Genomic DNA, 13,650 nt, shown 5'->3' on the forward strand with positions numbered 1-13,650 from the left:
TTGAAGTTAACTACAAAAGGTGAACGAAATCTAAGGGATTTGCAGTAGACCAAATGTATCACAAAAGGCGGCAATGATCAATGTAATTTCCTCTTTAAACTGGTGTTTTTTGTTCTATAGTCCTATTTATTTAAATAATGAGGCTGCAATTCTAAGTTACATTGGAATTTTCAAACGATGCGCCTCCAAACAAATAATTAATGCATTATTTTTGAGAATATCTCTAAACGTCTCTTTAATATGATTGCCATTCCAGTTTTATGAAATTCTGTCAAATCTTTTTATTCACTTTTCTTAATGGCATTAATGTTCCAAATTTATTCCGCCTTAAGTTCAGCTAGACAGCGTTACGGTGCTTCCCCGTCAGAAAGAAAATGTGCTCGGCGATTAAATGTAGCATGTATTATTGCGCATGCGTAATCAGGACACGTTCATTCCGTGATCTCGCCTTGATTGCCTAAAATAATCAAGGTAACTTCCCATTTATTTCCAAAACGTCAAAGCAACATAAATATATTTTTGGTTATCAGTCGTTCGTGTTATGCTGTACACAGCTGTCACAGACAAGCCGCTGGTCCAACAATACATTAGTCACACAATGGCAAAATAAAATAAATATATCTAACATCCCTGGTCAATACACATTGAAGGACTACAAGTGTGGTTACAATTATGTTCATAGAATTATATAATGTAATTACTGTTTCTGTAGCATTTTGATAAAATGAAACTAAAGCCAAATAGTTCTTAAAGGTGATATTCAAACGCAAAACAACATATGAACAGTTTTAGGTTAGACTGATCGGACCTGGAGATTACATGCCAACCACAGTGTCGTCATGGCTGGTTGTCAATCTATTTCCACTCGTGTATACAATAGTGGTATGATTAAATCCGTCTCACTGCTTAAAAGTCCTTTTGATTTGCTTCCCCTCTCTCCTGAGGCGAATTGTCGGCATTCCAAAAGTTTGTCTGCTGGGATGACAAAACATTATATTGACCACATTATAAAAATGTTATGACTGATAGGTGTGATTCGGTGAGTGCAACAGATTCGCCGCTGTCTTCTTTATGACATCTGTAACGAGGAAACAAAAGGCGTTGCCGATTGTATTTATTTTAAGAATCATATTCCTTTATAGAACAATATTTTGTATGCATGAGCCAATCGGACGTCTACAACCCGGTATTAAACAATGACCTGATGCAATGATTACGGAAAGTAGTGTCATCGAGAGTGTCCTCCTAACCATTTCTAACCTTGAAACATTTTTGTCCCTTGTTTTGTCTTGGCAACGAATGAATGTTGTTTTTTATCTTGTCATGAGGAAATGTCATAATAAATCAACATAGCCTTATTAAATTCCTTTGTAATGATGATTTGGTTTGACTCGATGTGGAAGATATGAGTTTCGTTAGCTGTTTCTCTTTATTGATTATGGAGTTTCGAGTACATTAGGTTCTTTAAGCACTAAGATCGCGATAAGCACTACAAACAACACGGCTTGTTAAAGATAAGACTGATTGGCTAAAATCGACCACCTTATTCGGTTAAGCCAGTCATTAACCAGTAAAATACAGGGGCCTATATATTTTTTGTCACGGTTTGGAACTGTGATGTAAATGATAAATAGGAATAGTCGCGTGTGTCTACAAAATAGACAAACAGTATGATAATGGGGGTGTATAGCCACAAGGAAGTTATGTCAGGTATCCGCCAGTATCGGACATCGTCAAACTCATCTGTTTAGAACTCATTTTAACTATTGTTATCATCTATGATAGCGTCTAACTCGTGTCATCTGTTTAGAACTCATTGTACCCATTGCTATTATCTGTGATAGCGTCTAACTCGTGTCATCTGTTTAGAACTCATTGTACCCATTGTTATTATCTGTGATAGCGTCTAACTCGTGTCATCTATTTAGAACTCATTGTACCCATTGTTATTATCTGTGATAGCGTCTGACTCGTGTCATCTGTTTAGAACTCATTGTACCCATTGTTATTATCTGTGATAGCGTCTAACTCGTGTCATCTATTTAGAACTCATTGTACCCATTGCTATTATCTGTGATAGCGTCTGACTCGTGTCATCTGTTTAGAACTGATTGTACCCATTGTTATTATCTGTGATAGCGTCTAACTCATGTCATCTATTTAGAACTCATTGTACCCATTGTTATTATCTGTGATAGCGTCTAACTCGTGTCATCTGTTTAGAACTCATTGTACCCATTGTTATTATCTGTGATAGCGTCTAACTCGTGTCATCTGTTTAGAACTCATTGTACCCATTGTTATTATCTGTGATAGCGTCTGACTCGTGTCATCTGTTTAGAACTCATTGTACCCATTGTTATCATCTGTGATAGCGTCTAACTCGTGTCATCTGTTTAGAACTCATTATACCCATTGTTATCATCTGTGATAGCATATGACTCGTGTCATCTGTTTAGAACTCATTGTACCCATTGTCATTATCTGTGATAGCGTCTTATTCGTGTCATCTGTTTAGAACTTATTATACCCATTGTTATTATCTGTGATAGCGTCTAACTCATGTTATCTGTTTAGAACTCATTGTACCTATTGTTATTATCTGTGATAGCGTCTGACTCGTGTCATCTGTTTAGAACTCATTGTCCCCATTGTCATTATATGTGATAGCGTCTTACACGTGTCATCTGTTTAGAACTCATTATACCCATTGTTATCATCTGTGATAGCATCTGACTCGTGTCATCTGTTTAGAACTCATTGTACCCATTGTTATTATCTGTGATAGCGTCTAACTCGTGTCATCTGTTTAGAACTGATTGTACCCATTGTTATTATCTGTGATAGCGTCTGACTCGTGTCATCTGTTTAGAACTGATTGTACCCATTGTTATTATCTGTGATAGCGTCTAACTCATGTCATCTATTTAGAACTCATTGTACCCATTGTTATTATCTGTGATAGCGTCTAACTCATGTTATCTGTTTAGAACTCATTGTAACTATTGTTATTATCTGTGATAGCGTCTAACTCATGTCATCTATTTAGAACTCATTGTACCCATTGTTATTATCTGTGATAGCGTCTGACTCGTGTCATCTGTTTAGAACTCATTGTAACTATTATTATTATCTGTGATAGCGTCTAACTCTTGTCATCCGTTTAGAACTCATTGTAACTATTGTTATTATCTGTGATAGCGTCTAACTCGTGTCATCTATTTAGAACTCATTGTACCCATTGTTATTATCTGTGATAGCGTCTGACTCGTGTCATCTATTTACAACTCATTGTAACTATTGTTATTATCTGTGATAGCGTCTGACTCGTGTCATCTGTTTAGAACTCATTGTACCCATTGTTATTATCTGTGATAGCGTCTGACTCGTGTCATCTATTTAGAACTCATTGTAACTATTGTTATTATCTGTGATAGCGTCTAACTCGTGTCATCTATTTAGAACTCATTGTACCCATTGTTATTATCTGTGATAGCGTCTGACTCGTGTCATCTATTTAGAACTCATTGTAACTATTGTTATTATCTGTGATAGCGTCTAACTCGTGTCATCTGTTTAGAACTCATTGTACCCATTGTTATTATCTGTGATTGCGTCTAACTCGTGTCATCTGTTTATAACTCATTGTACCCATTGTTATTATCTGTGATAGCGTCTAACTCGTGTCATCTGTTTAGAACTCATTCTACCCATTGTTATTGTTCTGCGTATTAGGCCTGTTATTATATGGGTGTATGCTACCTATAATGTTATGTAATATCGAGTTATCGCCCTTTGTATTTTTCCATTTCAGCCAGACTTTGTTTTGATACTGTTCTAAATATGCTGTTTGCCACATCTAACCATTATTGTGGCCCCTCCTGTGTAAGTTTATAATAATATTTGTTGCTGCTTTTACTATAGAATAGCATTGTTTCAAAGCCAAAGTCATAGAATAAATAATTTACCGATAATTGCAATATTATGATGTGGGGTCGAAGCGGTAAATTTATCCACGTGTTTACGGTGTATGTTTCCATAACTGCACTTTTCCAATACTCATTTGTCTCGTCAACATGTTACTGATCTAGTCATTAGATATTATTGATATATTTCATGTTCATTTATGACAAGTACTCAAGCTTATTCTGCTGGTATTGTAAAGTAAAGCAACAAGCCAGTTTATTAAGGATGCTCTCGCCATAATTATATTAAAATATTCGCAAGTGTAAAGTGTAAAACTGTACGGATGAGACAAGAAATAAGTGTAACCATATTTTTGGTACTGTTAGTATTGTCTATTATGCTGCATTGCTGTTTACATTTAATGATCAAACCATCATCAGCATACTTATGTAAACTTTCAGCTTTCACTATTTCATCAATAAATCTGACAAGTTCATACATTCGAGCAAGGCTTGTTTATTGTCAGTACAGTGAAAGACAGTCAATCACCATCAATCATGGAGGCTAATAAGGATTCAAGCTGACCTGAAACCAAACAGACCACTACTGAGGATCAACCATTAGATGGTACATCAACTAATTAAGATTTTGAAGGAGATGAGAAGCGGCTTAGAAAACTATCTCCAAAAGCAGAGGCACAGTTTAAGGAAATTGGCAACATTCTCCTCAAAGTTTTGACGACTCACCACAGATATCGATGATCTTATTACGGTCGACATTTCAGTCTCAGCGTTATCTCGTGTACATGAGGTAAAGGCACACATTCGTGAAGTATTACAAAATTACACAGAATTATCAGAAAAGTTCTTACAGTTCCTCACCAGAGAAAGGTCACAGAGCAGTCTAGAGGAAAAGTCTAATCACCTATCACATCGTTCACACCTAGAATCAATAGTACAGCAGGCTCTTTCTCAATTCACCGTGAATGTGGGAATTACTAACATTAGAACAAAACACAAAGCAATAAGCAATAGATCAAGGACACGATCAGAACGAAAGGAAAAATTGTCTCGCAGTGATAGAAGTTCTAAGGTAAGCAGTGACTATACTTCGTCATCTTCATCAGTTCTCAAACAGCGTCTTAAAGTGGTGGCTACTAAGGCTCAGTTAGAATTTGACTTAAAGGAGCCTGAGCTAAGGAAAGAGAAAGCCAGGCTAGAGGAAGAGGAACAAAAACCTCAAGCAGCTGCTACCAGGAAAAAGTTATAATTACAAGTGGACTTAGACGTTCCCACAGTTGAGAAAGAAGCAGCTTTAGCCGCTACAGAACTAAAGGTTTTAGAAGAGGATAGCCTTTCTGAAAGCGAAAAGTCAAGTGTGGACCAGGAAGAAGTAAATGAAAGGACTCGGCAATACGTCGAAGTCCAGAACTCCAGAGAAATGGAAACCAGTTTAGTGCTAGTCCGAATGATAAGACTGAAATCCAACCTAAAGTAAATGATCAGCGAAAACAAACATTTTGGAATCCTGTAGCCCCTTCATTTCACCCTACAGCGGCTGTCAATGCTCAAACTCAGTGCCTAGATTTCACAAAGTTTCTGATGAAGAAAGAAATGACAATGTCTAGACTTTCACAATTTGATGACCTCCCAGAAAATTATATATGTTGGAAGGCTAGCTTCCAAGCCATTATGAAAAAGTTGGATGCGATATAGTCTTTGTTATCTGCTGGAAGTTATCTAAAAATAAAAAAAATACATATTAAACGTTGGATCCTTTTTGCATTGTAAATAATGCTTTTTTTCTTTGTATATATGTTTGTTAATATGTGTTTTGTTAATGAAATATTCAAGTCACCTCGATCAACTTGTTGTTCAGAATGTTAACAGTAATACAAATGATTTACTTATGAATTCTAAATATATGTCTCCTTGTCATTCCTTCGCTACGATTGGCACTCACCACTGCTCCAGTATCAGGACGTATTCCCCACTCACTGCTTTGATATTTGATAATCATATGGTTAAATGAATTATATCCTTGGCATGGGAGCGGTGGTGGATGGCAATTCTCAAAACATTGGTATCTCTGACACCTCCCTGAACAAATCTTTCGCGTATATAAAGTGTATTCTTTTAAGATTTTGCATCCTTCTATTATGTGGTGATATCCATCCAAATCCAGGCCCGAACCAAAACATTCAGCTAGAAAATATATCTTTATGTCACATAAATATATGTTCATTGCGTAACAAGCTCCACATCCTTGAAGCCGAATATTCTGATTTTTACATATCATGCATATCCGAGACACACCTCGGTACTACCATATCCGATATTGATATTGCATTAGAGCACTATGGTCATGTATTAAGGAGGGATAGAGATAACAACGGTGGTGGTGTACTTATATACGCAAAAACTAACATTAATATTAGACGTAGGTTAGATATTGAATGTAATAAGCTTGAACTGATATGGTCTGAAATCACAACACATAATAAAACTATTCTACTTGGCTGTTTATATCGACCCCCTAATTCCTTAGTTAATTACTGGGACCTACTTGATGATAATATTGATAAAGTTATAGACACTCAAAAAGACGTTATTCTTGTAGGTGATATAAATCAGGATATGTTAAATCTTACTCCTAATTCACATCTTCACAGACTTTTACTAAAATACGGATTAGAAAATACTGTTTCTGAACCTACTAGGATTACTTCGTCTTCTTCAAAATCATTAGATGTAATTATCACTAATAATACTAATTTAACGACTAATACCACTGTACATACTCCATCCTGCAGCGATCACTCTCCTATAAGTTCCGATATAAATTTTAAAAACATGCATACAAAAAGACTCTCTTATACTTTAATAATGCAGACTATGATGGGGCAAATGAATATCTTCGTTCTATTGATTGGGCTGTCGAACTACAAGGAAGTATTGATAATATGAATTATATTTTAACTGATAAAATCCTAGCAGCTATTGACCTATTTGTACCTCATAAAACAGTAACTATCAGACCCAATGATAAAATTTGGATGACAAATGATATACGAGTAATGATACGTAGAAGAAATCGTCAACATTCTAAAGCCAAATTATATAACACTCCTGCCTCATGGAACACATTTAGAACCAGGCGGAATCAGGTTATTTCTTCAATCCGTGATGCGAAAGAAAAATATCTATCTAAACTTCATCCCTTTTTTAATTGATAAATCTATACCGCTTTGTAAATGGTGGCGAATAGCGAAATCAGTTATGAATCTTAATAACAAAAATAAAACCGACGCTCCTCTGATTATTAATGGTGATCTAAAACTATATCCTATCGACAAAGCTGAATCATTCAATGAATATTTTACATTTATATCTGTTTCTTATAAGAATGTTGACGATTTACCTCCTGACAGTCCTCAGCCACAGGATACTTTTTCCACTTTCGACATTACAGAACAAGACACAATTGATCAACTTCATCTTCTCAACACCAAGAAGGGGAACAAGTCACGCTATGATTTATAAAGAATCTGGCCTAGTACCACTTATTAAACGAAGACATCTACATCGAAATATAACTTTTTTCAATATATTTAATAACAATTGCCCTTCTCATATTTATGAATTTTTACAACCCTCTTTAAATATTAGTGATAATTACAATTTCCGACGTAACAGATTATTTAATGTTCCTGCAGCTAGAACCCAGTTATATAAAAACAGCTTCTTCCCGTCTATTATGACCGAGTGGAACGAACCGTCCTGTCCATTTCCTACAATGTCATCTGTTAGATCCATCAAAAGTTTTACAGTAAATACATATATCTTTGATAATAGAGCTCAATGTTCCGATATTTGCAAGTATAATGGTAATCGTATGTCAAATATTCTATTATGTCAGTTGAGAAATTTTGCTAGTAACCTTAATACGGATCTCTTTAATTCTCATCTCAGTGACAGTCCAGCCTGCCTGTGTGGATTTCAAAACGAAGATTGTGAACACTATTTTCTATACTGTCCTTTATACGTCAACCCTAGACGGCTCCTTTTTAACTCTATCTTGGAACTTGACAATGATATACCACTGACAACACAAACATTTTTGCAAGGCTTTTAAAGATACGATATTAACATTAATAAAGCTATATTGGATACAGTGCAGTGCTTTGTCATAGACACCAATAGATTTCGCTGATTTTGTTGAATAGATTTCGTTGAATTCGTTGAATATCTTGTAATTTTTTTTCTATTTGTAATGATATGAAGTAGGAGACATTTTGTATATGATGTTTATCAATATCTAGCTTGATGTTTTAGGAAATCATCATCATTAAATAAATATAGCAATTAAGATTATTTATGTATATATCAATATTAATTTGTATCTACTGTTAATATGTAAGGAGAGGGCGTGTATAGGCATGTTGCCTATTGCCCAATTCCGATTGTCTGTAACATCTGACAATAAAATATTCTGAAAGGTGGATGCAAATCCATCAGAAGAGCTTGACTTACTGGTCAAATGGTTGGGGCCGAAATCTTCACGTCATGCAAAAAGCATACGGGCATCAATAGTTGTTAACCCAAACCATGGTCGTCAAGAACTACGGAGAAGATTAGATGAGCAATTTGGCTGTCCTGAGGTAATTTAATCCTCGATAAAGAAAAAGCTGGACAAGTTTCCTAGAGTCACTGCCAAGGACCCTGAAAAATTATATGATCTATTTTACATCACAACAGAAATCACACTGTGAAGCAAAACAGCAATGTTACAGAAATCCTGTCATATAACGACTCGTCCTTTGGCATCAACCAGGTGGTGTCGAAGCTACCGCCCAGATTGCAATTTAAGTGGACAGATAGAGCAGCATCGTATAAAAAATCACATGCCAATGTCTATCGTCTATTTGGATTTTTCGCAAGCTTTATGAAGGTGCTAAATGACCCAGGCCTAATGATATTCAGTCATGATAGCTCATCTGCCGTCAGCACACGTCGTTTTGATAATCAGCGTCGCACAGATATTCGGGTGAAGAAAACCGATGTAAAGGGTGATACCCAGCACAAAGACGTGGCCTTCAATGAAGGAAAATGTATTATCCATGACTCAAATCACACACTTAACCAATGCAGAAAATTCAGAGAAAAGTCTTTGTCTAAACACAAGAAGTTGCTCTCGGAGCATCACATTTGCTTCAAGTGTTGTAAGTCGAACTCACATCTCTACAAAAACTGTCATGAAGTGATGTGTTTCGATATATGTCGTAGTGACAAACATCCCACAGCTTTCCATCCAACTTCCGACAACTACAATAAGAACTCTGATAAACAGCAAAGGGTTAAGTCAAGTCACGGCCAGGAGAGGAACTCCCAGACCAGTCCAGCTCCCTCAATCAGAAAATACAGAGAGACATGATCAGTCAACGTATGTGTCAAGTCAGTGTACAAGAATATGTGGAAAGAGATTCAGTGGACGTTCCTGCGCCAAAACACTTCTTGTCAAGCTACATTCTGTTCTACATAAGTTTCGTACTGTATATGTGATCCTGGATGATCAAAGCAATAAAAGCCTCAGACGCTCTGAAATCTTTGACTATTGGGGTATCCCCGCAAGCGGCTCCGTACGAAAGCAAACTACACATGGCCGTCGACTCAATGGTATGGTCGATAGACAAGATTGGCGCCAAGTAATTCTTCAATTCTTCAGTAATTCTTTATCTTCGTTTAACGTTTTGTGGACTTCTTTTTCAACCAGAACTTTTACAGTACGTGTCAAGAACTTATGTTTATTTAGTGGATGTTTTCAGTGTGTGCAACTATGTAAATTAAGTGCTTATATTGCCTAAATTTATAAGACTGTTGGGACTACGGTCGATCGTAAACAATTGCGGACAGACGAACAAATAAACGACGACGAACAGAAACTTCTACGCCATATGACATGGAAAATCCGAACAACTGGACTGTTGATATTTTACGTAAAAAACTCGAAGAGATGGATGGGTATTTGGACTCCAAGTTCCATGTCGAAAGCAAATTTAATTTAAAAGTGTTATTTATTGAGAACGTATGAACCTACCTACTATTATTGAATATAATCAGATTCCTAATAACAGGGAAGAAATTCCTCCACCAAAAGTGGCTACCTGGTATCCCCACATGTCGGACATAAACTTGCCGCCCATGGAACCAGAAATAGATATCCAACTCATTATAGGAAGAGACTAACCAGAGGCCTTTCATGTGACTGAGCAGCGGACAGGGTACAGTGGTGATCCTTTTGCTCAGAGATTGAAGTTAGTATGGGTCGTAGTAGGCGAGACCTGCCTTGGGAAAACACACAAGCCAGATGTTGTCAGCGTAATGAAAACGAAAGTTCTTCCGGACGGAAGAGTGACTCTATTTGAAGAGTGTTCTAATAAGTTTCAGGTTAAAGATTCACCTGACATGCGCAACAATATATACCTTTGCACGAAGCATGACGACAAACCAGGATTGTCGCTCGAAGATCGCTCATTCATGGAGCTGATGGACAGAGAAATTGTCAGAACCACAAATGGGTCTTGGCCAGCACCATTACCTTTTCGCGAAAATCGTCCTCGTCTTCCGAACAACCAGCCCCTCGCTCTTAAACGGGCACGTATGCTGGATGCTAACCTGCAGAAAAATCATACCAAGCGGGAACATATGGTCTATTTCATGAAGTGTATCATAGACAAGAGTCATGCAGAAATAGCTTCACCGATAGACGAGAACAAAGGAAGACGATATCTTCCTTTATTTGGCGGTAACTGCTGACGTACAGCAAATGTTTTACTGCTTCTCAGTAAAACCAGACCATAGGGATTTTCTCCGTTTCTACTGGTACAAAGATAATTACCCCTCGCAACCCATGACAGAATACAGGATGACCAAACACGTGTTTGGTAACGGTCCGTCCCCCGCTGTGGCTAGATATGGACTTAGGAAAACGGCTAAGTTTACCGAGACTGATTATGGAAGTGATTTTTGTGACTTTGTACAAAACAACTTCTACGTGGACGATGGCTTGATTTCTGTGTCGACTCCGGAAGCAGCGGTTAGCCTTCTCACACTTACTCAAGCAGCTTTGGCCACAGGTCATATTCGGTTACACAAGATCTGCTCCAACTCTCAGGAGGTTCTCGACAACCTCCCATCTGAGGACATTGCACATGATTTAAAAGATCTTAATCTTGGCGATGACTACATACCGTCTCAGCGTAGTTTAGGCCTGTGTTGGAGACTTACAACCGATGCGTTTTCCATCAATTCCCTCTACGACCCTTTAGGTTTTTTGGTTCCGGTGATCATCCAAGGAAGGGTCCTGCTTCGCGATATGGTCGAGGGAACGGTTGACTGGGACGAGGCCCTATCTGAAACACAACGCGTCAAGTGGGAAACCTGGGAAAATCTCTATTACATCTTGATAGCCTCTCAATTCCGCGAAGACCTCCCATCTCAAAAGTTGACTTGACCAACGAGGTGCATATATTTTCGGAACGCGCTATAGCAGCAGTGGCGTATCTTACCCTAAATAACAACGCAGAGACTTACACCACATTCCTCCTGGGGAAGTCCAAGGTGGCCCCCAAACATGGCCATTCCATACCGCGCCTAGAGCTGTGTGCTGCTCTGCTGGCTGTTGAAGTAGGAGAGATTCTTTCCGAACAGTTGTCGCTACCTCCAGAATAAATGACATTTTACTCCGATAGTAAAGTCGTCTTAGGATATTTGAATAACCATACAAGGCGGTTTTATGTCTACGTTGCCAACCGAGTAAGTAGGATACTCAGATTCTCAGAACCAGAACAGTGATTTTATGTCGCATCGGAGAGTAACCCTGCTGATGAAGGCACACGGTTTGTACCTGCATCTCAGCTGAAAGATAGTATGTGGAACTCTGGACCACCTCAACTTTGTCTATGCTCTACGTTAAAGGAAGAGTCGTTTTCGCTGGTGGAACCCTCGCAGGATGAAAATGTTCGCCCAGAGGTTGTTGCTATGAAGACTCAAGTCTGACCTACCCCTGTTACAGATTTAATGCACAAACATTCTGACTGGATGAAACTTATTCGAGCTGTAACTCGTGTCATGCTTGCCGCGGAACGTTTCAAAAATCTACAAAGAAAGGTTAACCCCGATAAATACCAAAAGCCGCAAGGTCTGCTGCATGCTGTTTAGCTATTTATAATCAAATAGGTCCAGAAACAAGCACATAGTCGTGAGGTTGACGTTCTTGGACAAGGAAAACCTCTACAAAAAACAGTTCTTTACTAAAACTGTGCCCTGTCCTAGACGAGGATGGACTTCTGCGCGTTGGCGGTAGACTAAATATGTCCAGCCTGCAAGAAAACATCAAACACCCGATTCTGATCCCAGGGTAACATCATATAGCTACTCTCATTACGAGACATTACCATGAATCTGTATCTCCCCAAGGGAGACACTTCACTGAAGGAGCAGTCAGGGCAGCTGGATTTTGGTTGACTGGTGGTAAAAGGTTGATATCCCTCCTCGTACATCGTTACGTTATATGCGGAAGATTCAGAAGTCGCCCCTGTACTCAGAAGATGGATTTGCCTTTGTGGGGGTCGATGTCTTTAGTCTACGGGAGATAACCACTCGCGTACTAGGGGTGGTGTTCTTTCCAACAAGCGCTGGGCAGCTCTGTTTACCTGTATGTTTACGAGAGCAGTTCATATAGAGTTGCTAGAAGAGATGAGCTCCTCTTGTTTCATAAATGCAGTTAGAAGACTGTATGCTATCCGCGGGAAAGTAAAACAATTCCGGTCAGACCGAGGAACAAACTTCGTTGGTGCTACCTCCGATTTAGGAGTCACTGTAATCGAAAGTAGGGACATGAAGGACTTCTTTTCAACTCACGGCGCTACATGGATATTCAACCACCCTCACGCCTCCCATTTTGGCGGAATATGGGAAAGAATGATCGGTGTGTCACGCAGGATTCTCGATGCCATGTTGCTGGGAAATAAAGGAAATGACCTTAACCATGAAGTCCTCTGTACCTTCCTCGCTGAAGTTACTGCCATCATAAATGCTCGTCCTTTGGTACCTGTGTCATCGGATCCGGAGCAACCGTTCATCTTATCGCCATCCACTCCTCTTACCCAGAAGACTGAAGATCAAACATGGACAGAGTCCTTCCAACACCTTGGTCTCAAAGACATGTACCATTCACAGTGGCGCCATGTTCAGGTCCTTGCAGAGAGGTTCTGGTGTCGTTGGAGAACAGTGTATTTGGCTTCCTTACAACCAAGGAGAAAATGGCAAGAGAAATCGTGCAATGTGATGGTTGGAAATGTGGTGCTAATGAAGGATTCACAGACGGCGAGAAACGATTGGCCTATGGGACTTGTGACACGCGTTTTTCCTAGTGAGGACGAATTAGTACGTCAAGTCGAGCTTCGTGTGTGTAGCGACAACACGATATCAAACTTTATACGTCCTGTCTCTGAAATGGTTGGACTGGTTCCTATGGAATAATGATAAGGAGAAATGTGACATTCCTATAGCTACGAACATTTACCTGTGTTGATACATTCCCTTTTATATGTGTCATACTTCGAGATCAAGTCAATCTCTTTACAAGTGTTTGCCTTAAATAACTGGAAAGGACTAAAGGTGGCTCGTGCAATTTTGACTGCCAAGTGTTATTTTGTTCAATTTTATATGCTACCAAATTAAG

The 13,650-nt window shown here is 38.6% G+C and overlaps 2 protein-coding genes across 2 annotated transcripts; both read left to right on the top strand.

Annotated features, from left to right (window-relative positions):
- The first annotated feature begins 10,830 nt into the window (after window positions 1-10,830).
- LOC138322064 (uncharacterized) lies at window positions 10,831-11,418 on the top strand. Its single transcript, XM_069266116.1, has one exon. It carries the CDS (start codon window positions 10,831-10,833, stop codon window positions 11,416-11,418), a length of 588 nt encoding a protein of 195 aa, XP_069122217.1.
- A 1,244-nt stretch (window positions 11,419-12,662) lies between these two features.
- LOC138322065 (uncharacterized) lies at window positions 12,663-13,448 on the top strand. The gene has a single exon (XM_069266117.1). It carries the CDS (start codon window positions 12,663-12,665, stop codon window positions 13,446-13,448), a length of 786 nt encoding a protein of 261 aa, XP_069122218.1.
- Window positions 13,449-13,650: the final 202 nt, after the last annotated feature.

This window comes from Argopecten irradians, chromosome 4 (assembly GCF_041381155.1).
Source record: "Argopecten irradians isolate NY chromosome 4, Ai_NY, whole genome shotgun sequence".
NCBI lineage: Eukaryota > Metazoa > Mollusca > Bivalvia > Pectinida > Pectinidae > Argopecten > Argopecten irradians.

Bases quoted from the DNA above. Each gene is read 5' to 3' on its own strand.
- LOC138322065 (XM_069266117.1), top strand. From the start codon at position 12,663: ATGAGCTCCTCTTGTTTCATAAATGCAGTTAGAAGACTGTATGCTATC.
- LOC138322064 (XM_069266116.1), top strand. From the start codon at position 10,831: ATGACCAAACACGTGTTTGGTAACGGTCCGTCCCCCGCTGTGGCTAGA.